The sequence below is a fragment of the Passer montanus genome, unplaced genomic scaffold (assembly GCF_014805655.1).
Source record: "Passer montanus isolate IOZ18808 unplaced genomic scaffold, ASM1480565v1 scaffold132, whole genome shotgun sequence".
In the NCBI taxonomy this organism is placed as follows: domain Eukaryota; kingdom Metazoa; phylum Chordata; class Aves; order Passeriformes; family Passeridae; genus Passer; species Passer montanus.
The window spans coordinates 553839-576382 of NW_024360055.1; the positions used below are offsets into that span (position 1 = coordinate 553839).

General features: G+C 50.5%; 1 protein-coding gene across 1 annotated transcript in view; it reads right to left on the reverse strand.

The window, feature by feature from the left end:
• The window catches only part of SYT6 (synaptotagmin 6), a 35780-nt gene extending 13987 nt beyond the window's left edge, over positions 1-21793 (reverse strand). The window contains exons 1-2 of the mRNA XM_039699426.1: positions 21463-21793; positions 2514-2847 (exon numbers count right to left, since the gene is read on the reverse strand). Coding sequence (XP_039555360.1) covers positions 2514-2847; positions 21463-21616 — 488 coding nt within the window. The 5' untranslated portion in view covers positions 21617-21793. The remainder of the gene's footprint in view (positions 1-2513; positions 2848-21462) is intronic.
• Between the last annotated feature and the right edge of the window lie 751 nt (positions 21794-22544).

Consider the following 22544-nt stretch of genomic DNA (forward strand, 5'->3'; position numbering starts at 1 on the left):
CAGCCAGAGCATTAGCCTTCAGTGATACGTGGTGCTTGGAGACCTTGGCAGGCTCCTCAGAGGTATTTTGGACAGGGTTAGGCTGGGCTGTGAATCAGAGGAACCTGCCAAGGAGAAAGTGTGTTTGAAACCTGCCCACGTACAGCTAAGTCCCACTTTGTTTGTCCTAATTCAGACTGGCTGAGGATTTTTTTCTCCTCTGTTGGAAAGGTGTAATAAAAGCAGAAGGAGAGTGTGCATGCAGAGAGGGAATCAGCTGCCCAAAAAGCAGTGTGGATAAATAAAAGAGTGTGGCTCACAAATGCAGGTGGCACCGTGCTGATCTAACTCAGCTCCTTCAAACAGGGGGCTGCCATCAGTGCCTCACTAATCCTGCAAAAGGGCAGCCAATTTTCTGAGCAGTGCCTGATTTCCCTGCCACACTCCTGCGCACATCCCAGGCATGGCCAGCGAGGCAAACAGAAGTGCTGGGGCACAGCCAGGACCCTGTGATCCCTCTTTCCTGTCCCTGTTTCACCTCCTTCTGTGTCAAGGAGAGATGCTGCATTTCACAGAATGGTTTGTGTTGGAAAGGAGCCCCAAAGTTCACCTCATTCCACCCCCTGCCATGGGCAGGGGCACCTCCCACTATCCCAGGTTGCTCCAACCTGGCCTTGGGACATTTCCAGGGATGGGGCAGCCACAGCTTCTCTGGGCACCCCGTGCCAGGGCCTCACCCCACTCTGAGTAAAGAACCCCTTTCTAACATCTAATCTAAATCTCTCCTCAGTGTCCAAGCTGAGAGAGTCTCAGGGTTCACACAGCCTTTCCCTGACTTCCTGAGGGTGATGTTGATGTCTCTGTCCCCATCTGAGCACAAGCACCGAGCACAGCTGGTTCAGGGCTTGTGCAGAGACCGATCCATCAATTGTGCTGATCTAATTGTTTCTGCCAGGAGCCACAAAAGAGAGAGAGCCAAAAGGTCTAATTCTGTCTGACAGGGTACATCATTGATACTTCAGCCTGCCTCTCATGTTGGAACAAAATTAAAGTGGCCAAAGCGTGCGGGTGACTTGACACAATGAGGTCAAGTTGCAGTAATAGGGCTTGAATCCCTGATTTTTTAAAAGAGCCACAGTCTTAACATATTCATTGGTTAATGGCCAAGCTTTGGACAGTAATCTGCTGGGTAGGTGCTTTCTTTAGTCTCCCTGATGCTATCTGAACCTCTGGCTCCATCCAACAATCCTCCCACCTCTCCAGCTGCTCACAGAGCAGTGTCCCTGCTGAGCACCTCAGCCTCACCCAGCAGAATCATGGAATATCCTGAGCTGGAGAGGACCCACAAAGAGCATTGAATCCAGATCTTATCCCTGCACAGACACCCTAACAATCCCCCCTGTGCATCCCTGGAGTGATGTCCAAACTCTCCTGGAGCTCTGGCAGCCTTGGGGCCGTGCCCATTGCCTGGGGAGCCTGGGCAGTGCTGCAGTTCTGCCCCCCCTGGGGGAAGAACCTTCCCTGATACCCAACCTAAACCTCCTCTGACCCATCTCCAGCCATTCCCTGGGTGCTGTCACTGTCACAGAGAGCAGAGATCAGAGCTGCCCCTCAGGAGGAGCTGCAGCACCTGAACAACTCCAACCTCAGGCTCCTCCAGGCTGAGCAGCCTATGCCATGCCATGCCATGCCATGCCATGCCATGCCACACCATGCCATCTGGGGGAAATGGATTTGTAGATACTTTTTTAAACTAATAACATCTGTATTGCTTCACCCTTCACATGAGACTGAAAATAGAATAAAAGCTTTTAAAACACCTCTCAGTTACCCCATTTCTAATTCAGATAAAGTCTTAATCTAACACCCATCCCATCATCACAATTGAGCCAGGAATTCATCTCTAAGTCAGATAAAGTCTTAATCTAACACCCATCCCATCATCACAATTGAGCCAGGAATGGATGAATGAGTGACACACTCCAGGACTCTTCAGGAGGCTAATAATAATTTTATTATAAACCCATTCCTTTTTATACATTGTTCCAACACAGGTGGACCTGATTGGTTATTTAATCAACACACCTCACATGACTAATTAGGCTAATTAGGGAAACACCCTTTGATAAACGCCTTATGAGGAAAAAACTGCTCAAAACACCAGCTGTAAGATGGTTTTAGTTTTTTCTCTCAGCCTTCTCAAAACTCCCCAGACAAATTCCTGGGAAAGTTTTTCTGGCTTTCTCTCTCTGACCAGGCTGTCAGTATCCATATCCCATCCCATCCATCCATCCATCCACCCATCCATCCATCCATCCATCCATCATCCATCCATCCATCCATCATCCATCCATCCATCCATCCTCCATCCATCCATCATCCATCCATCCATCCATCCATCCATCCATCCATCCATCCTCCATCCATCCATCCATCCATCCATCCATCCATCCATCCATCCATCCATCATCGATCCAATCCCACCTCATGGATCCCATCCCACCCCATGGACCCCATCCCACCCCATCCCTCACCTGGTGGAGGAGGCTGGCTCCGTGGTTTGCCTCTGGATCCGCGTGCGCCTCATGATGTGATCCTTCATGGACATCTGGACCTCTGCAGGGATGTCCGGGGAGGTGTGGCTGATCTTCACGGCCGCCTCCAGGAAGCTGATGGCCCCCGTGTCCTTGAGCTTGTCTGCCATGCTGTCCTTGTGGCCTGCCTCGCTGCGCAGCACGGCCAGCTGGGAGGAAAGGGCCTTGTTCCTCCAGGGAACCCAGCACAGCTTCCAAAAGAGAAACACAAACACTGCCACCAGGGCCAGGCCACACACAATGACTATCACTGCAAGGAGGCTGACGGAGAGCTCTGAGGGAGACAAGGACGGCGACAGGGAGGGGTGGGAAAGAAGAAGAGAAGAGACAGATGGTGAGAGGATCATAAGTAAAAGGAAGAAATGGTCCAAACTGACTTAAATCACAATTAATGGAGAGCTCTTAGCTCAGAGCCAAGCCCAAGAGAGCACCCCCTGACAGGCTCAAGACACACCTGGGGAGAAAATGGGTGTCTCCATATGGACAGAGCTGTGAAGTTTTACACCCTGATGCTTAAATTGGCTATAAAATACCATCCTTGGTTTGTTCTGCAGCATCAGCAAACTGCTGAGTCTGAAATCAAGAAGATCTGTACAATTCCATGATAGAAACAAGCTCGGTGCTGTGTGCCTTTTTGCTTCGTGTCACAGCTGCTCAGGCACAGGAATGAAAAAAATCCATCTACCAGGGTCCTGGAAGTGGATTGTTATTGTACTATCAGCACCCACATCTTGTCCAGATGTACCCGTAGGGAATATAAAATAAATACCAACACCAAGGAAAAAATAATCACAAGCTGCTGATGCAGAGAAACCAAACATAGCAGGAGTTTGTACAGCAAGTGCTACACAGCCTCGCTCACTCTGAACAGCACAGGAGCTGCGTGTGTGCTCCGATGCTCTGAGACACTTTTACCTCATGTGTGCTGAATTTCAGTCTTTTTCTGGAAAGAGCTTCCATACGTGTGGCTGACGAATCAGGAAAAATGGAAAATTCAGATATATATATATATGTGTGTGTGTATATAAAAATATATATATACACACATCATCTAGGCTGTGAAATGATTCACAGCACTGCACAAAGAGAAAACATTGGCTATTTTTGCTGCCTTTCCTACAGTGTATTAATTCCCAGTTCCTCATCCAGACCAAAACTTTGAGAGCTCAGGATTCCAAGAAATACCAGTCCCTGATGGTGGAGGCAGGATTTGTTCTGGAGATAAGTCTGCAGCTTCAGGACTGTGGAGAATTCCATCATGGATTGCTTTGAGCTCATGGACAATTCCTTGATGGTTGTGTTATTTGTAAAGCCACATTCCTTAAACTACCCAAGTGAAAGTGAGGACAGAAAGACAACCAAAAAAACCACCAAGACCTGCAAAAGTTTACATGGAACAAGCATTACCTCTTACCCATCCTATTTATGTCTATTCCTGGACTATGAGTGTTTTGTGTGAGTTTGAATTCCCTGCCTGAGCCCCAAGGAATGGGATGGGTGCCCTGAGCATTTCTGAACTCCCCTCTGGGCTGCATCCCAGCTGCTCTAAGTGTGAATCCTGATGTGCTTTACCTTAAACAGGAGCCATAAAACACCTCCTGATCCCTTTGATCGTGCACTTTAGTTTTGTAAAGCTGTAATAAGACATTTAATCATAGAATCACGGGATGGTTTGGGTTGGAAGGAACCTTGTAAATCATCTCGTTCCACCCCCTGCCATGGACAGGGACACCTTCCACCAGACAAAGTTGCCCAAACCCCCATCTAACCTTGCCTTGATGAAAAATCTGTGAAATATGAGGAAAGACTTGATTTTTAATCTTGAATAAATAGATTAATTTTTTAATTATGGGGGAAAAAACCCCCACAATCACAACCAAACAACAAACCCCCCACATACCACTGGTGAACCATGACAGCAAAGTGTTCAGGAGCACATTTGTACCATCACATTTTGCTCAGGTCTCTCAGGGAGTGCAGCAGCCACTGCAAATTTGGGATAAGTGAAATCTCCAGGCAGCACCAGCCACAAAATGTGACATCCACACCCGAAGAAGCCAGCCCTGCACAGTGCCTGGAGCCATCTGTTGTTCCTGATATCCTGGAGGATTTTGTTTTTCCACAAAATTACTGAGCCCAGTAAATCCAGCAGGAGCTCCAGGCAAAGCTCCCTGGCTGCCTGTGGGTTTTTGACTCGAAGGAATGGGATGGGAAGGATAAACATCACCCAGAGGTTTTTGCAACTTTTCTTTCCCTTCCCAGCCTCCTGTACAGGTAATTTATTTTCTGTTGTAGCTCCGAGGTGGAAACACAGATCGCTGCTGGGGTGAATAAACAGGTCCCATCTTACTCAATAATAAATAAGGTTGTACAGCAGCACAGCTTCCTCAGAGATTTGCCTAAATGTATTCTCACCAAAGCTGAGAGCACAGGGGTTCCACTTCGCTATCCTTTGAGTTAAATCTTGGAATTGTGCCCAGGAAACTCAGTGTCAAATATTCATAAGAAAACTCAAGAACCTGGACTTTTTGCAAATACCTCTCTGTTGGTACAAAGGAAATCATTGCAATGCAGAATCTCTCACTGCTGGGAATTGCTGCGTGACAGGGAAGATTTTTTAAAGATATTTCCACCCATTCCAAGGAGTTTTATAGGCTGCATGTCTCTGCCAGCACACCAGGCTCATTAATGGGAACCATCAGAAATAATCAATTATCCTTTCAGAAAACCTGTTGCCAGCTTGAGAAAGATCCTGGTTCCTGTCACTCCTTGCAGGGCTGGCATTCATAATGCATCTGACAGGATTCACAGATACTTTTATGCATGACCTCCTACTCCTTCCTCTGACAGCTGACACAGAGCACGAGTGGAAGAAATCAGGATTTTACAGACAGTTTTTAAGCATCTGCCTGCTTAGAATATTGGGTTGTTTGAAGATGACACTGAATTCTTCAAGGCTTTTTTGTGACTTATTAAACTTAAATATCAATTGGACAGAGTTGACCTTCATTGATTTAATGAGCTTTCTCTTATGAATATGAAAATACCTGTTACTTTCTAAAAAATACCTGGTATTGAAAATGTTACGCTTTAAATGTCCTTTAACTTACAAGAAACTGTAAAAACAATTCCTCACCTAACAGAAAATGTCCCGGAGCCAGAGGCTGCTTTGGTTTTCCAGGCACAGGTGGAGGTAAGGCCAGTTCTCCCAAAAGGACACCTCAGCCCAGGGGAAGAATGAGCTCCTTGCTTGCTATTATCCCCCCTTTTTCAAGGTTTGGATCCAAGATTTGGGGAAAGAGGGAAAAGAAAAGAGGGAAAAGAGGGAAAAGAGGGGGAAGAGGGAAAAGAAAAGAGGGAAAAGAGGGAAAAGAGGGAAAAGAGGGGGAAGAGGGAAAAGAAAAGAGGGAAAAGAGGGAAAAGAGGGAAAAGAGGGGGAAGAGGGGGAAGAAAAGAGGGAAAAGAGGGAAAAGAGGGAAAAGTGGGAAAAGAGGGAAAAGAGGAAAAAGAGGGAAAAGAGGGAAAAAAGAGGGAAAAGAGGGAAAAGAGGAAAAAGAGGGATGTGCCTGCGTCCAGCAGTGAGGAAGGGCTCTGTCTAAGGCAGGAACAGCTCAGATCCCAACTGCTCACAAGGGAGACTCACATCATCATTCTGAGCAATGTCCCACCTGGGAAAAACCATGACAAGAATTATGGTTTTGTTCTGTTTCCCTCTTAAAAATTCACAGTTATTTGCCACTTTGTTATCGGGTAGGTGCTGTGGTACAAGTGCAGAGCAGCTCCAGCCCTTCCTCACCCCAGCCGTGTGGAACTCAATTCTGCTCCCACATCCTCACCCAGTTCCCTTGGGAGACAAGGAGGAAACTGGAAAATTGGTCTTATTACAGCTTGTAATTGAAAAGATAAAGCTTAAAAGGAGAAGGTTACAAACACAAATTAACATGGCTGTTTTCCAGCCTGACTCCCTCTGGGAGCAAGCGCTGCTTCCCTGAGGAATCTTTGGCTGGAAAATGCTTTTGGCTGCAGGGCAGCAGTGACAGAGCTCCCTCCTGAGCCATGAGGAACAGGGATGGGCATGGACACTGACAGGATCCACCCCTGGATGTGCTCAAAGCCAGGCCAAGACTTTGAGCAACCTGGTCTAGTGGGAGGTGTCCCTACCCACGGCAGGGATTTGGGACCAGATGATCTTTAAGGTTCATTCCAACCCCTCAATATTCCATGATTCTGTGATTCTGTGATCTACCTGCTTGAGCTGATATGTTTAGGATAAGCCATCGAGCTTGTGTATTTATTATATGCCTGTTTTATATCCTACTTGTTACCAAAACATCACAGAAAAGTCCTTAAGCTGACAGCAATGGGGACACCAAGAGCACAAACAAGACTGAATTCCCTCAATGTCACCCAAAAATGATCCCATTTCTCCTTTGACTTGACTTCTTGGTTTGTGTTTTTAGTGATTTTGTAACACCCGAACCCCTTGCTACTGAACCACACCAAAAAGCTCAAACCTACAACATTTCCAAGGTCACTGCTTCCTCCTGCCTTTAAATCAAAGACAAACAGCCCAGGGCAGGACAAAGGAACAGTGGTTTACAGTTTAAAACTGTGAAGCTAAAAGCAAACTGAGGAAAGGGCAAACACTCCTTGGTTAATCCAGCCCTTCCCACCACGGTGTCCGTGGATCACAGAGCTGCTCCTCAGCACAACCCCCTTTGGTTTCATCCTGGATGGGAGCTAATGAAGAGCTATGGTCCGACTGCCTTTCAGCTTGATGTCCCTGCTGACTTCCTAATGCCTCAACTGAGTTACCAAAGGGGATAATTAGCAAAAGTCCAACCCAAAAGCGATTAATAATATGACAAAGTCATGATTAGAGCAGTCTATTAACTGCAAGACAATAGTGGTCTAATTGTGGCAACATTGACTTTTACTGCTGTGAAGTAGCTTGTGCTGTCATTAAAGAGATTCATGGATAACTCAGAGTTTAATGTGCAGAGTTATATTTAATATCCCAAGATGTAATTTAGCTTTCCTTCCACCCACTCCCCACAGAGAAAACACAACATGGTTGATGGCTCTCTCAGCACTCCAGCAGCCATTAGTCATTCCAGCTACCTGTTGCATTTAAACAAAGTTGGAATAGTACAAGTGGAAGCTGGAGAGGCTGGAAATTCTCAGTGAGGTGCAGTGTGGGACCAGGCTGATGCCACCAGCCCCCAGGACCTGGCTGTCCCCTTCTTCTCTTGTCACCTGTGAGGGCACAGACATTTCCTCAGGCCCTGGAGCCCCTCACCAAGGCAGAGGTGACACTTACTGACCTTCTGCCACCTTCTGCCAGTCACAGCCACCAGCCTGACCCTGCCAAGACCCCAGGGACATCTTCCTTGTCAGAGGTTCTTTGTCCTAATCTCTTTGGTGGTGAATGGAAAATCTGGACATAAGGGAGAGCTTGGGATCCCTTCAGCTGTAAAAGCAGCTCCTGGCTGTTCTGAGCTGCAGCTGGGGCATGGAACATCCTCCCACAGCCAATGCCCCTGGCAGGGCAGCTCCAGGAGCTGGCAGAGCCCAGAGCAGGGTGACGGCGATCACCTCACTCACGCTGGCTGCGTGACTGCCTCCCCAGTGCCACACAGCAAGCATCACTCACACCAGCCCAGCAGACACTCCCAGGCTGCTCTGTCCATTTTCTGCTAGGTTTTTCTCTTGCAGGAGCATTTGTGAGGATATATTGTTCTCTTTCTGCAGGGCTTTGCAGGGAGCACGCACTCAAGTGATGGATTGGTACAAGAGGTGCTGCTGGAGGAGAGCAGCAGCTCTGGGGCTACAGCAGACCACGTGAGGCTCCCACCAACTGCTGATCTCATTTTCTCTCGATTGAGGAGCATCAGAAATGTAAGCCTGATTAGCTGAGGGCTGGAAATTGGGCACGGGGAGCTGTGGTGGGTCTCAGAGGTGAGGGCAGGGGGGAGCACAGGGCAGCAGCTGCAGAGGAGGTGGAAGGGTTCCATTAAAGCCCAGCCACAGAGATGTTTATTTAGCAAAGCTGCTCAGCTTTGGAGGAAGAAACAGGGACTGGATGGAATGGAAATCAAATATTAGAACCACACAGTAGCATCCAGCAGCACCACAGAGACAAGAGGGAATGTCCCCTTTGGGGACAGCACAGAGCAAACCCTGAGGGGCAGCAGGGAGGGCAGCAGCAAGCAGAGCCCTTTGCAACAGGGATTGTGGAAAGGAAGCTGGCTGGCTGATAAACCCTGGCATGCTGCACTGGGGGAGAGGTGAGCTGCAGTGCAGCAGTCCTCAGGCAGCTCCTCATCCCCCTCCAAGCCTGCCATGGCCTTGGGAATGGAGGCAGAGGAAATGGTGCAGTACAGATCAGAGTGTCCCTGGCCCCACAGCCCCGGTTCCTGCAGCAGCAGGCTCTGTGCTCCCAGATCTCACAATCTGTGGGCACTGGGGCTGCACAGGGCATGGCAGAGACAGGGAAGCACTGCAAGCCCACTCTCTGATTATCCCCCTTTGCTGGGGTTGTGTCCAGTGTGCCTGTCCCCTACTGATGGCTTTGTTGTCACATTTCAGGCCCCCTCACTGCCATTTGGCTGCCATTTGAAACTTCATCAAGTTCTTGATTTGCTGGTGGTGTTCTCCAGGCAGGCGGGAGCTACAGGAATATGCCCTGAAATATTCCTGAGCTAGACGAGTCATTAGGAGCTGTCACTTCAAAGTCTGGCTGCCGTCAATTGGCTCTTCACAGGCAGCCTGGCAGCGGGAGTGCTGCTCCAGCAGCAGAGCTGGGTCCTGGCGAGGGGAAATATTCCATCAGCTTCTCAGCAGATGTTACAGGGCCAGGTCAGGACACAGTTCTGGGGGGGCAGAGCTGCGGCTGCCCCTCAGATGTTCTCTCATGCTGTGGGAGGTGGGAAGGGCTGCAGGGCCCCCCTGCAGCAGCAGGCCCCAGCCGTGTCACTGCAGGTCCCAGGGTCACAAACACGGCTGGTGGGGCCCTCAGAGCTCCTGCTGCGAGTGCTGCCAGCAGCAGGAGCAGGCGTCAGCTGTGAACACCCTGCTCAGAGCAGCCAAGCCCTGCTGCTGCTCAGGCTGCCCTGGGGACAGGGACAGGGACAGGGCCCAGCGCTGCACCCAGAGCCTGGGCAGAGGGAGATGGAATCACAGCAGTGCTTGGCACCGTGACCCATCCAGAACAAAGCACAGAATCATTGAATTACAGAATATCCTGGGCTAGAAGGGAACCATAGGCATCATCCAGTCCATCCCCTGCCTGGCACAGACCCCCCCAAAATCCCACCCTGGGCATCCCTGGCAGTGCTGTCCAAATTCTCCTGGAGCTCTGGCAGCTTCAGGGTTGTGCCCATTCCCTGGGGAGCCTGGGCAGTGCCAGCACCCTCTGAGGGAAGAACCTTTCCCAAAATCCAACCTAAACTCCCCTGGCACAGCTCCAGCCCTTCCCTCAGGTCCTGTCCCTGCTCACAAACGAGGCAATGAAAGTAAAAAAACCACTGATTGTTCCTCTCAGCTGGCCAGGGCTGCACAATGGTATGGAACACCCAGGGAGACCCTGACAGAGCCCTCCCCACTCCCAGCACATCCCAGCACATCCCAGCACCACAGGACAGGTTTCTCCAGGTGAAGGCAGTCAGTCCCAGCTGCTCTGGACATGGCCAAGCCTTGTTTTGCTATTCCATACCAACCACAAAAATTCCACAGAAGACAGCACAGGGAATGGGGTTGAAAACAAGTTCTCACAGTTTGCTGAGCACTTTCACACTCAGCTCACCACACAGAGCTCAGTGGCAAAGGTCCCTCTCAGAGCAGAGGGCTGGGAATGCTCAGGAGGGGAGTGTTCTGAGAAGAGACATTCAGAGAATCATGGAATACTTTGGGTTGGAAGGGACTTTAAAGCTCATCTCCTTCCACCTCCTGCCATGGGCAGGAACACCTTCCACCTTCCAGGTTCCTCCAAGCCCCATCCAGCCAGTCTCCCTGGAAGCTAAAATGAGATTTTTCCTGTTGCTGTGCTTCCCCTGTCCCTGGACACTGAGTCTGCACTATCAGCTCCCACCAGCTTCCTCCTGCCAGCACAGGCTCCCCAGGAACCCTGAGAGAGCTCCTCATCTCCTGCACACACTCAGCCATGGAATGTATCCTGGGAAGGTCAGGACAGGAATGCTCCAAGTGGCTGTGCCAAAGTTTCAGTTAGACAGCAAAAAACTTCTTAAAAATTAATTTGCTGCTACCACAGGGTTCCTGCCATGCAAGAGCTTATCAGAATGCAAACTATAAGCTTCAAAGGGGAGGATGAATCAGAAGCTATTTTGAGAGTAATTATATAAGACTATAAAACTCAAACCATCTCATTATTGCACGTTGAGGATGGAGACAACCCCTCATATGGAGACCTCGCAGGGATCCAGTGTTTCCAGTGGCTGCTCCATGCCCAGGAGCAAACAGCAGCCTCATCCCTCCCAGCCAGGCAGAACTGGCTTCACTGAGCAGGGCCAGGGCTTCCCTCACCACTGGCTGTGCTCCTTGTGGGGATGTGGTTCTGCAGCTGGGAAATGAACTGGAACAGGAGACAACTTCATCCAAAGTGGTTTCCCTTAACTGCTGCATAATTTAGAATATCCTGAGGTGGAAGGAACCCACAAGGATCATCCAGTCAATCCCCTGCCCAGCAGAGACACCCCCAAAATCCCACCCTGGGCATCCCTGGCAGTGCTGTCCAAACTCTCCTGGAACTCTGGCAGCTTCAGGGCTGTGCCCATTCCCTGGGGAGCCTGGGCAGTGCCCAGCACCCCCTGGGGAAAAACCTGTCCCAAAATCCAACCTAAACTCCCTGGCACAGCTCCATCCCTTCCTTTGGGTGCTGTCAGTGGTCACAGAGAGCAGAGATTTCTCGGAGGATTTGCTGTCCTGGATAGCAGCTCTCAGCTCGTTAGTGCAAATACTTGCAAATTCCCCAATTTTATAAACTCCAAGTTATAATGAAGGAGAAAATGCTTAAACCATAAATCTGCACATGGAATAAAGTTCTATTCCAGCATCCCCAGCCTCGAGGCTTTCCCATGTCAGCCTGGCGCCTGGGGCACCTCAGAGCTGGGAGAGGATGAGCTCCTGGGACACCCAGAGCTGTCACCTGCACTGTGCCCTGCCTGCAAGCAGCAAAGAGAGTTGTTTTTATCCTTGCCTACTTCTCCAGGCTGAAGCTCCTGCTGTGTGCTATAGATACGTATTATAATATTGGCTTTTTGCAAATATTCAAATGGATTTTATATGTGTAAGGTTAAAGTAACTTTTTTATAAATACATAGTTTTTATTTCTGTTGTTAATTAAGCTCAGTGAAATAGCTGATATGTGTGTGCTGGTGTTAAAATGCCTGTTTGGATGGGATAACACTCAATGAACACACCTGTACAGATCTGCCAACCATCAGCACTCCCTGTCTGAAGGCAGTGAGGACCAAGGCCCAAAAACTGGAGGTGATAAGAATGGACTAAAACCACAACCAAAAAATCCACATGCTCCAAAAAGGTGGATCCAAGGAGGAGCCAGGCTAAACAATTCTTGGAACATGTAAACTAGTTTGGGGGAAAGTTTGCTATGCATGAGGGTCTATGAGTATGCAACAGGCTGGTGTAATTAAAAGGTATTTAAGGGGTATCCCCAAAGATAACAGGGTGCCCTTGGCTGAGTGCCAACCCTAATAACCTTTGCTCTATGGTCCTCATCTCCCATTGTCCTTTATTAAACTTTTCACATTTTCACAGGAGAGTGAAGGTGTTTTTCATGTGTGTCTTGGCCCGGAGGAGGCAGCACAGAGATGTGGGTGATGCCAGTGCTGACCCCATCCCCTCTGTCCCTGGGTGGGGTCTGTCACACCTCATGGGCTGATTAAACCAGTGCATTAAACAGACACTGTCACACCCTTTGTCACTTGGTGCTCTTCAGTTCATGGTTTGGTCCTTCCTTCACCAGGGAACAGACAGCAAATGCTCTTCAGAGTGGGAGCTGCTCCAGGCCCCAGGGGAGTTTAAAAACCAGAGGGAAATCTGAACAGAGTAATTCAGAGGGACACATCAAAGGTGATTTTCAAATGCAGAGTCAACTGTGAGGCACTTCATGTCCCTATGTGAATATGTAACAAGAAAAAGGAAAAATAAATCAACACTTACAAATCCCAGAATCACTAAGGTTGGAAAATGCCTCTAAGATCATCGAGTCAACCAAATGGAAGTGCAGAATGCACCAAAGAAAGGGTTGTGAGGTGAAATGAGAGTCTGGTGTCCTGGAGCTTGTGCTTTTCCCACTGAAACAGAATGGAGAAAGAATTAATTGCCCAAAAAGAAGGCAAAAATCCTGAATAGCTGAGGAGCACTGCGTGGCTCTCTGGGCAGGAGGAGCCTCCAGCATGGCAGCCAGAACAGAGCTCTGGAACCCCACAGAAGCTGCATGTCTGCAGGGCTGCAACTCCAAATCTGAGTATCCAACATCCCAGGTTCCCTCCTGGACCCTGGCTCTGCCCATGGACAGCCCTCAGCCCATCCTCAGCCTCATCTCCCCAGATGGACCTGGAGACAAAACTCCCCTCTCCCACCACCAGCCACAAACCCCACTGCTGACTGTGGGCTTCACACGGTGCTGAGAGAGACCATGGACAAGAACTGACCCACAGTGAAGTGGCTGGGCTGGAGGAGACCCATCACAGGCTCCTAAAGACAAAAAAAATGTTGGTTTTCAGCCATTATTGACCGATTTGGGTTTTCCCTCCAGGCTGCAGATTTGTCACTGAAACTTCTGCTGGCGTGTGCAACCCAAAGGGGAACTTTGTGCTGTCAGAAATGCAGCATTTCTGTTATCAAAAGTGACAAAAAAAGAGAAAAAAACTTTTCCAAGCCGAAGGAAACATTCCCTGGTGATTTATGTCACTTTGTGACTTAATCAGCTGCTCTCTAGAGCATTATAAATGTGATAGGAAGAGTTGTCATTGCTTTCTGCCTAACTGATGACAAGCTAATGAACTATTATAAGCCACAGTGAATGCAATTATGGCACAAGGCTGTGTGCTAATCCCATGACATTTTATCACAATATGCTGTAGCAACATCTGTAAACAACCCAGTGGTGCTGAACACACACAGTGGCCAGGGCTGGGGTTAAATCCCTGCTGAGCATCCTCATCCCCCGGGCTGTGACCCTGCACTGCTGAGCCCTGTGTGCCAGGGGAGCCTCTGATCCAGAGCTGGAGCTGAGCAGAGCCAGGCAGAGAGGAAACCATGGGAATCCAGACCCTTCTGGGATGCAGAAATCCAACTGCGTTTCAGGATGCAAAACGGAACAAGTAAAAGCTTTTCACTCTCTCTCCCTCTTCCTTGAGCAACCAAAAAACCCTGGAACTTGAAATTTCCTTTTAAAAACTTGATCAAAGCTGTGTCTGCTGCGAGACACCAGGCTCAGCACAGCCTCTGTGCCCAGACTCTCCAGCCTGGAGCTGCCACCTTGCTGCCCCTCACTTCCTACAGTGGGATCCAATTTTGGGGAGAGGCTTCCCTGTGTCTCCCTCTCAGACCCCATTTTGGCTCAAAACCCCACTAAAACCAGGCTGCCTTGAAAAGATCTCAGAGTAGAACTTGGCGGGGAGCAGAACTGGGGTCTCTGCCCATCCCACTTCTGGAAGTCTCCCACCCTGGGATCCAGGCTCCACAAGAGGACACAGTCTGGGGACCCCAAAACCCTTGTCCAGGAGGAGCAGAAGACCCCAAGCATGGGACAAAGCAGCCCTGAAAAGCTTCCCAGAGGCTTTCCTGAGTGCCCCCTGCCCAGGACATGGAGCCCCTCCATCACCAGGGGCTCCTTGAGCTCCTGAGATGTTCTGAAAGCATTTATTGCCTGGACCTGCCCCATGGGACACCCAAAACTGGAGGTGCAGGATTCTTCCAGAACTGCCCTGGCCCCAGGTGCTGCAAAGCTGAGTGATGCCCAGCCTGGTGCCCTGGAGCTGCCAACTGGAGCCACCTAGAGCCAAAGCAGCCACACAAACCCACAGCAGTCCCTCTTCCTCTGTGCCTCTCAAGCAGTGCAGAAGGGGCAGAGCAGCTCTGGCAGACCCAGAGCTGGGTTCACATGGAGCAGCCAGGAAGGACTCGCCTGCCTGGAGCCCCCACAGGGTACAGGGACCCTGCACTGAAATGCAGAGGTTTGGAACAGAGCATTTCTTTGTTCAAGCTGCCCTGAGTGAGGAGGGAACTTCCTCCCATGGCTCTGCTCCTGCCATCAGCAGCTGCTGCTGCTGCTTCCATTAGCTTGGAGCAAAGACAGGGATCTTGAACCCCTCCAAAGTGCTGCAGTGAGCAGGCTGGGCTGCCTGATCCTACTCATTGATTAAATGGATTCTGAGATGCCCTTTTCCAACAGCTCCTACCACTCCATCCTCTGCAGCTCACGATTCTTTCAGCATGAGTATTTTGATCAGAGCTCAGATTCAGAGCTGGGATCAAACAACTCCAAGTAAACGCTCACCAGCATCCAGGAGATGAAGTGCTGCATCTGGAGAGAGAAATTGAGGAGGTGGCACCTCACACTGTGCCACACAACTGTATTCATTTCTTTGCAGCAGCTACAAAGGCACAGAAAATCAGATTATTACAACACCAGGGACTAGAATTCCTGGGCAATCATTATTCCAAACGGTCCAGGGCCGCGTACCCCAAGGATGGTTTGGAGAGGGCTGGTGTGAAGGGAGCTCCTGGCGTGCTGCCTTCAGGCTTCGCTGCACAGTTTGCTGTGATGTTGTCAAACATGAACCTGCTACAGCACAACAAACTGAACTAAACAGCGAGACACCCTCAGCCAGCAGCTGCGGCTCCGCCGCGCGCAGGGCTCCCCGCCGGAGAACTTTCTGTTTCCCCCAGGCAGGGAAAATGTACATTTAATAGACAATCACTCCCAAAATCTCCTCCCTGACCCTCCAGGATGCCATTTTGCAAGGTACAAATATAATTAAAGACAATACATGGCAGAGGGACTTAATTGCATCTCTCCCCAACAACTGCCAGGGCGATTGCTCTGTCAAGGAGTCCGCTGGATGGAAACACTGACAGACAAGATCCCTGATTTTCCAACACACAGATGGGAAGGGGAAATATAGACTGTCGTCTTTGAAAGAGAAACAGCAAATATTAAAGGTAGAAAAAGCTGCCTAACCAAGATGAGAAAATCTAGGGTCCTGAGAAAGAATACTCGATTGTAGCTGGAAATGTGAGCAGTGAGAAGAAACAGTTATGAAAAACAAGGGGAGCTGAGGCTATAGTTAAATAAAACAATTGGATCAGACACGAGCCCCGTTCTGGGTCTGGTTTATCCCTGCACAATGAACACATGGAGAGGATCCGGCTGCACACGGTGAGTGCAGCAACTCCAGCACAGCCAGGATGCCGAGCAACAAACACCTGCAAACCCAGAAACACCAAACACCTTCCCGGAGCCATCCCAAAAAACCGCGGGGAAGATCGGGCTGTGCCCTGGTTTGAACCAGCTCAAAGCACACGCCGGGAGAATCCTGAGAGCAGGGGGGAAATGTTTCAACAGCAAAGGCGTTTTGCTGAAATTATTTTCATTTAAAGCACGAAAACATGCTTCGTATTATGAAAAGAAAAGGCAAAGAATGATTAAAGTAACTTGAGAGACGTGGACTCACCAGAGCGGCGGCAGCTCCTCAGCGCGGTCCCTGCTCGAGCATCAATTAGCGGCGGCAGCGATCCCGCTGCTGTTTCTATGGAGTTGGGGATGCTGAGCCCTGACTATGCATGAGCTGCTGCAGCTGCATCGGAGCAGGCTCCGGGTCCGCACGCATCCACAAACAGCAGCAGCCTGCCCGCTCTGCCTCGGGAATGAAGCGAGCAGCGGCAATTAGGCGGCTGCAAAGCTGCGCCTATGCAGAGAGGTGCTCACGGAACACGCACACTCCACTGGGCTCCAGAGGGGCATTTTATTTACCAGGAGCATCGCAGAGCGTAGCCAGAGGCAGCTGGAGAGCCACGGATCCGCACACAATGCACGAGCAGAGACACATGGCTGGAGACAGGCGATTTAATCCGGTTTTTCCTCGATTTACTCGGCCGCTTTCAACCTTATTTCAACACCAGTTTTACAAACCTTCCTCTGACAGCAAGGTTTGAAGCTGATACCTCCAGGATCCCAGCCTGGTTTAGTTGGGCTAAAGAGCAAATCTGCTGCACGTAGCTCTGGCTGGCTTTTTCCTGGGAGGAAAGGCAAGATCCATTTTGCAAGTGCATTACTCTGTGATAAAAAAGATATTTGCCCCAAGGAGCTGCTCCTCACATGCTGGGCCTCTGGAAACTCAAGCTTCAGTGATTAATATTAGCTTTGCCTGGGTGGCTTGGAGCATGTTTACTATTATATTGACTTAAAATGCACTTGAATGGCAATTCAGAAAAGTGTGTTATTACGCCTAGTGAGTAAATTCAAGACATGCCCATATTTCACAGGTAGTGGCTGAAGGCATCCCATAACCATGAATGAGGGTGCCATCAGTTCTCCCTTTAGTCAAGCTAATCTATCAGGGGATAGGTGTTTTTTTTTCCCCCAGAAAATACTCCAGAACCAATTTCTCAATAAAAAAAGATCTTTCTGCACCAATGTTCCACGATGAAAAATCCTCTATTGCCCAGAAATTCCCTTTTTTCTGCCTGCAGCAAGAACATTTCTGTGCTTGGTTTAACATTTTAATAGTCTTTGCCAAGTGCCAGGAGGGTGTTCAGCGCTGTACAAGCTGTACTGCCTGCACCAGGACCTTCAAAAAGAGCAGTTCACACGAGGGGCAAAGCAGTAAATGTGCTCTGAATTGTTGGGGGTTGGAACACAGGCGAGCTGACGCCGTGTGCTGGGGAGCACGGATTACCAGGAGGTCTCTGACTCTGTGCCTTCCCCAGCTGTCCTGTTCCCTCCTCTCACCCCAGCGTTCTCCTCCTGCAGCAGGAAAGCACAGGACATTTAGCTGGATCAGTACATGAAGGAGGGTTTGAGGAGGGGTCTCACTACACGGAGATGAGCAGGGTTTGCTGGCGACAACTCTGCACATCAGCCTCTGCCTCCTGCCCTGGTTCCACTGGGCAGCAAAGCTTTGTTCAAATGGATCACTAAGGCAAAAAACCCCCAACTTGTTTGGTTGCTTAAAGAAAGCTGCAGCACTGAAGAGCTGAAGGTAGAAATCAAACCCAGAGGCTTTCTCCTGGATGTGCTTTGATCCCAGGATAGATTCCTTCCTGTACCCAGGCACTGTCCTTTAAATCAACATCACCAGGTGCTGGCTCCAGAATCATGGAATCCCAGACTGGTTTGGGTGGGAAGGAGCTTGAAGCTCATCCAGTGCCACCACCACACGGCAGGGACACCTTCCACTGCCCCTGGGTGCTCCAAACCCTGTCCAGCCTGGCCTTGGGCACTGCCAGGGATCCAGGGGCAGCCACAGCTGCTCTGGGCACCCTGTGCCAGGGCCTGCCCACCCTCACAGGGAGGAATTCCTGCCCAAATTCCCATCGAAACCTACTCTCATTAGTAACTCTCTTCAGCCCTGCAGGATCATTTCAGGATGAGCAGAGCTTCCCTTTTCTCCCACAGGATCTCCTGGGGTGGGCTGGCAGCCTCTGTCCCAGCCAGGCTCTGCGAACCAGGGGAGCAGGACCCAGCTCAGGGGGCTCAGAGCAGGCTGTGGGGAACCCCAGGAGCTCCTGAGCTGGGAGGGACCAGCAGGACCACTGAAACCCAGCTCCTGGGCCTGCACAGACCCTGTGTCCCAAAGAGCCTGGAGCTGCTGCAGTTCCACTCCCATGCTCCACTCCCGCGGGCAGAGGGGACAGATCACTGTCCCCACGGTCCTGTGGGGTCCTGACTCCCCTGCTCCACAGCCAAGGACTTTGCCCTTCAGTACAGCTGCACCACAAACCCTCTCAGCTGCACCCAAGGGCTCTCACTGCCTCTCCAGGGCACAGAAAGCATGAGCCCATCCTCTGAAGGGCCATCACCTGTGGTAAATGCTGTCCCCACAGCACGGGTGACACTGCCAGCATCCCTGCCTGGCAGGGAAGAGAGCGATCAGATGGAGGCAGCTCCGGGGGAGGATTGGAGACAGGCACAACAAAGGGATGCTGCAGCTCGCTCCATCTCGGGCCAGCCAGGAGATCAGCTCTATTCCTGGCACTGCCACGGGCCCGAGTGCAGGGAGAGCTCCCCCTCACAGCCCCCTGGCAGTGGCACCAAAACCTTCCCCAGCCAAACTCCTCATTTTTCTGACAGGTTTGGCTGCGGGCGAGGCAGCAGCCTGCAAAGCTCCTCTGTTGGGTGTGCACAGAGAAATGCTGCAGCTCGGCTGCTCTTGTTGGCTGTGAGGAGGAGATTCAGCTGTTACATAACCAGGGAGTAGAGGGGCATCCACTCCATCCACAGCAGCCCTTTCAGCCACTCAGTCCAGAATGGTTGAAAAAACATTAAATCACCACACAAAAACTTACTGTTACATAAACTATACAGTAATATTTTTATATTCACAGTTTTTTTCCACTCTTGGATGCAGTTCAAGAAGGCTGATGATACCTGGTTCCACACATTCCCTGAGGATACTGCTCCCCATCCACACATGAACCAGCAGAAAAGACCAAACTGAACCAGCAGAAAAGACCAAGCTGCCCCTGTGCTGAGCTGTGCAGGAGCAGCCTGACCCAGCTTTGACAGTGCTTCCTTCAACCTGAACTCCAGCAGGACACTCCACAAGCCAAGCTGGTCCAGCCAGCAGTTAATAGATTTATCCAGGAGGCAACAAACAGCCCGAGAAGCCGGAGACTCCACATGAAGATGACAAATAAGGCCAGTTTGACTCCAGCAGATTTGGCGTTTGGCTGCTGGGGCAGTGCTGCCCGCACGGGGACACTCCAGCAGGAGCCAGGGCTCCTCTGCCCTGCTCCTGACACAGCACCTGCCTGGTGCCATCTGCTCACCTCCACACAGCCCCACCTGCCCCTGCCTGCCTTTGTGAGGACAGGTTTGCTAGGTCTGAGCACGGGACCACAGCCAGCCCAGAGCAAATCTGCTCCACGTGAGACTTCAGGATAAAATGGACAAAGCATCAATGCAGATAATTAGATAAACATCCACTGATGGGGAAAGCATCGTACCTCTGTGATGTTAGTAAACACTTAATGCAAACAGATTTTCCCCTTTGCTGGAGCAGCTTTACAGCCAGGAACTGAGAAATATTGGTACATGTCAGGCCCAAACTGTGTCCTCTGTGCTGTCTAGACATAAAAATGGGCCCAGTCGTGCAGAGCAGAGACAACAGCCCTGGCTGCTCGTGCAGCCAGCCCAGCCCAGGGGCTGGTGCTCAAACCACAGCTCAGAGCACACAGACATTCCCCCTGCTAAAGGCAGATGATGATGATGATGATGTGATTCTGACACGAACATGAGGTCCTGCACAGGCTGCACAAACAAATGCAGATCTGTCATATCAGGGTGGACAGAACAAGAGCAGCGTGGAGTATCTCTGCTGCAGAGTCGGGAAAATGTTAATTTTAGTGCAAGGTAAAGAATCCCAAATGGATGCAATAAGTTTGCAAGCTGTTTGCTCTATTTGCAATAGCTGCACGGGATGTGATGTGTAAGGACACAAGCAGCCATGGTAAGAGGCCTCCAGAAGAGGCAGGTATAAAACAAACTCACTTAAAGAGGAGAATTAAGTTATAGACAAAGTGGGATGTGGAAGGAGGGTGTTTGCCTGGAGCTATGAGCCAAGCTGTGCTGGAAGCACCACTGCAAACCAAGGGCTGGCAGAATCCTGGTGCCCTGTGCCCTGGGGGTGCCAGCTGCACCCCAGCACGAAGTCCTGGCAGAGAGGGGCAGGAGAGAGGGAGGGAAGGTGACACAGAATGCCTGGGACAGGATTGATGGGCAGCTGTGTGCACAGTGTGCTCAGCAGAGGAGTAGAGTTTGTGAAAACTCATGGTGTAAAAAACACTGAAATCCACTGGATTTACAGATCATTACCTACAGAAACCTCACAAGAAGGCCTCTGTGAAAATGTTGGACTCCACAAATAATCAACTTTCAGCAGGTTACCAATACTTCTAAAAGCTTTGAGATTTGGGGGTTTGCTCCTCAGCACATGAGCCTGGGCTCCAACTGCCCCTGCCAATGTCTTCTGAAGTGACAGCAGGAGATCTCTGGGGTGAGCAGCTGTGAGAACAGGTGTAGGGACAATTCCCCACTTTGCAAACAGAGCAGCCCCTTTGCTCCTAGAGCAGAATTCCTGCTTCTGACTTATCCCTGGCACACCAGAGTCCCCCCCTGGCTCTACAGCCTGACCAGGAACAGCTCAGGCAATTCTCAGGGAAGGTAGAACACACACAGGAAAGTGCACCAGGATCCCTTATTGAAGAACAGAAATCCATGCAAGCCATGGGATTCCCTCCATTTCTCAAACACCAACCAGTTCCTGCCATCCCAGTAGCTTCAGTAGGCTCTTTACTGCTTTTTCTTGGTTTGGTTTTGTTTCATACAGGTCAGGAGTCTGTGTTTTTGAAAAAGGAACTTTCACAGGAACTTTATCTCGGGATCTTTATCCCAGCTGTCCCCCCGTGCAGCCATCCCATTCCACATCAACAGGTGAGGGAGAACTTGACACAAAACTTCACCATGGAACATGTGGAAAGGGAAGGAACCCTCCCAGAGGGGTGCCAGGACCAACCCCTGGGTCTAACACAGGGGTCCCAAACATTTTCCTCCCCTGTAGGGGATGGATGTCCCTCCTGCCTTCCACGAGCACCCTCCAGCAGACGGGAGCAGGGGCCGTACCTGGCTCGGAGATAATCAGGCTCTGGTCAGAAGGCAGCAGGAGGAACTCCCTGCAGGTGTCCAGGTCCAAGCTGGGCAGGCTTTTCTTCTGGCACAGCTCGGTGAGGATGCTGATGGCCCTGCGACAGCGGCCATCCTCCCTGGGACCGCTCATCGCCCCGTCCGCATCCTCGGCTCCCTCTGCTCTCTAGAAACTCAGCAGGAGGAGAGGCTGGGCTCGGGGCTCAGCACACGAGCAGCTTCACTCCAGTTCCATCCCCTGGCGCGGCAGCACCTGCTGGGACACGCGGGGCCGCCGCTCGGAGCCGGAGCCCGCAGCCCCCGGTGCCTCATCGCCTCTGAGATCACAGCTCTATTTACTGCCAAGGCTGCTCCAGACAAAGAACCTCCTACCAAACTCAGTTTCGTGCCCTCCACACGAGACGCATTAAAGCTGCAGCCCAGATAATTCCTTTTAACCCTTTCGCTGCTGCCCTCTCTCCAGGTGCAGAGTTCATCGTCCCAGCCCTGGATTTTGCAAATAAAATGAGCGGTGGAACCTCCTGGCTGAGGACAGCACATCACCAGAGAGGAGGTACCGAAGTGCTCCCACAAACACTGCACAAACTACTCCCAACTGCTAAAGGCAGCAGAAGAAAAGCTGCAGGTTTTATTGATTTGTTTGTGCTGTCCTAACGCACCAGGCTGCAGGTGGCAATAGAGATTGAGAACGCCATTCTAGTTCATAATTAGATTTTTTTCCCTTTTACTTTCTGCAGTATTTTTTTATTCCCGTTGCAATTTAGCAGGCAGGTCATGCCACATGACAGAGCATATATTTGACAGGCAATTGTGGAGCAGGCAATTAAAATTATGTACAGCAGGATGACTTCTTGCAGCTTGTACAAACCTAATGAGCATTGTGGAGAGCCAGGGCTGAGGCTGCACAGGTCCCTCAGCCCCACAGCACAGCAAGGCATGCTCAGATCGTGTTTGTGGTTTTGTTAATCACCTGCTGGAGCACTGGGAGCTGTCACAGCAGAGTGTCCCAGGGGTGACACCAGCACCCACGACAGCTCTGGGCACAGAACCTGCTCCACACC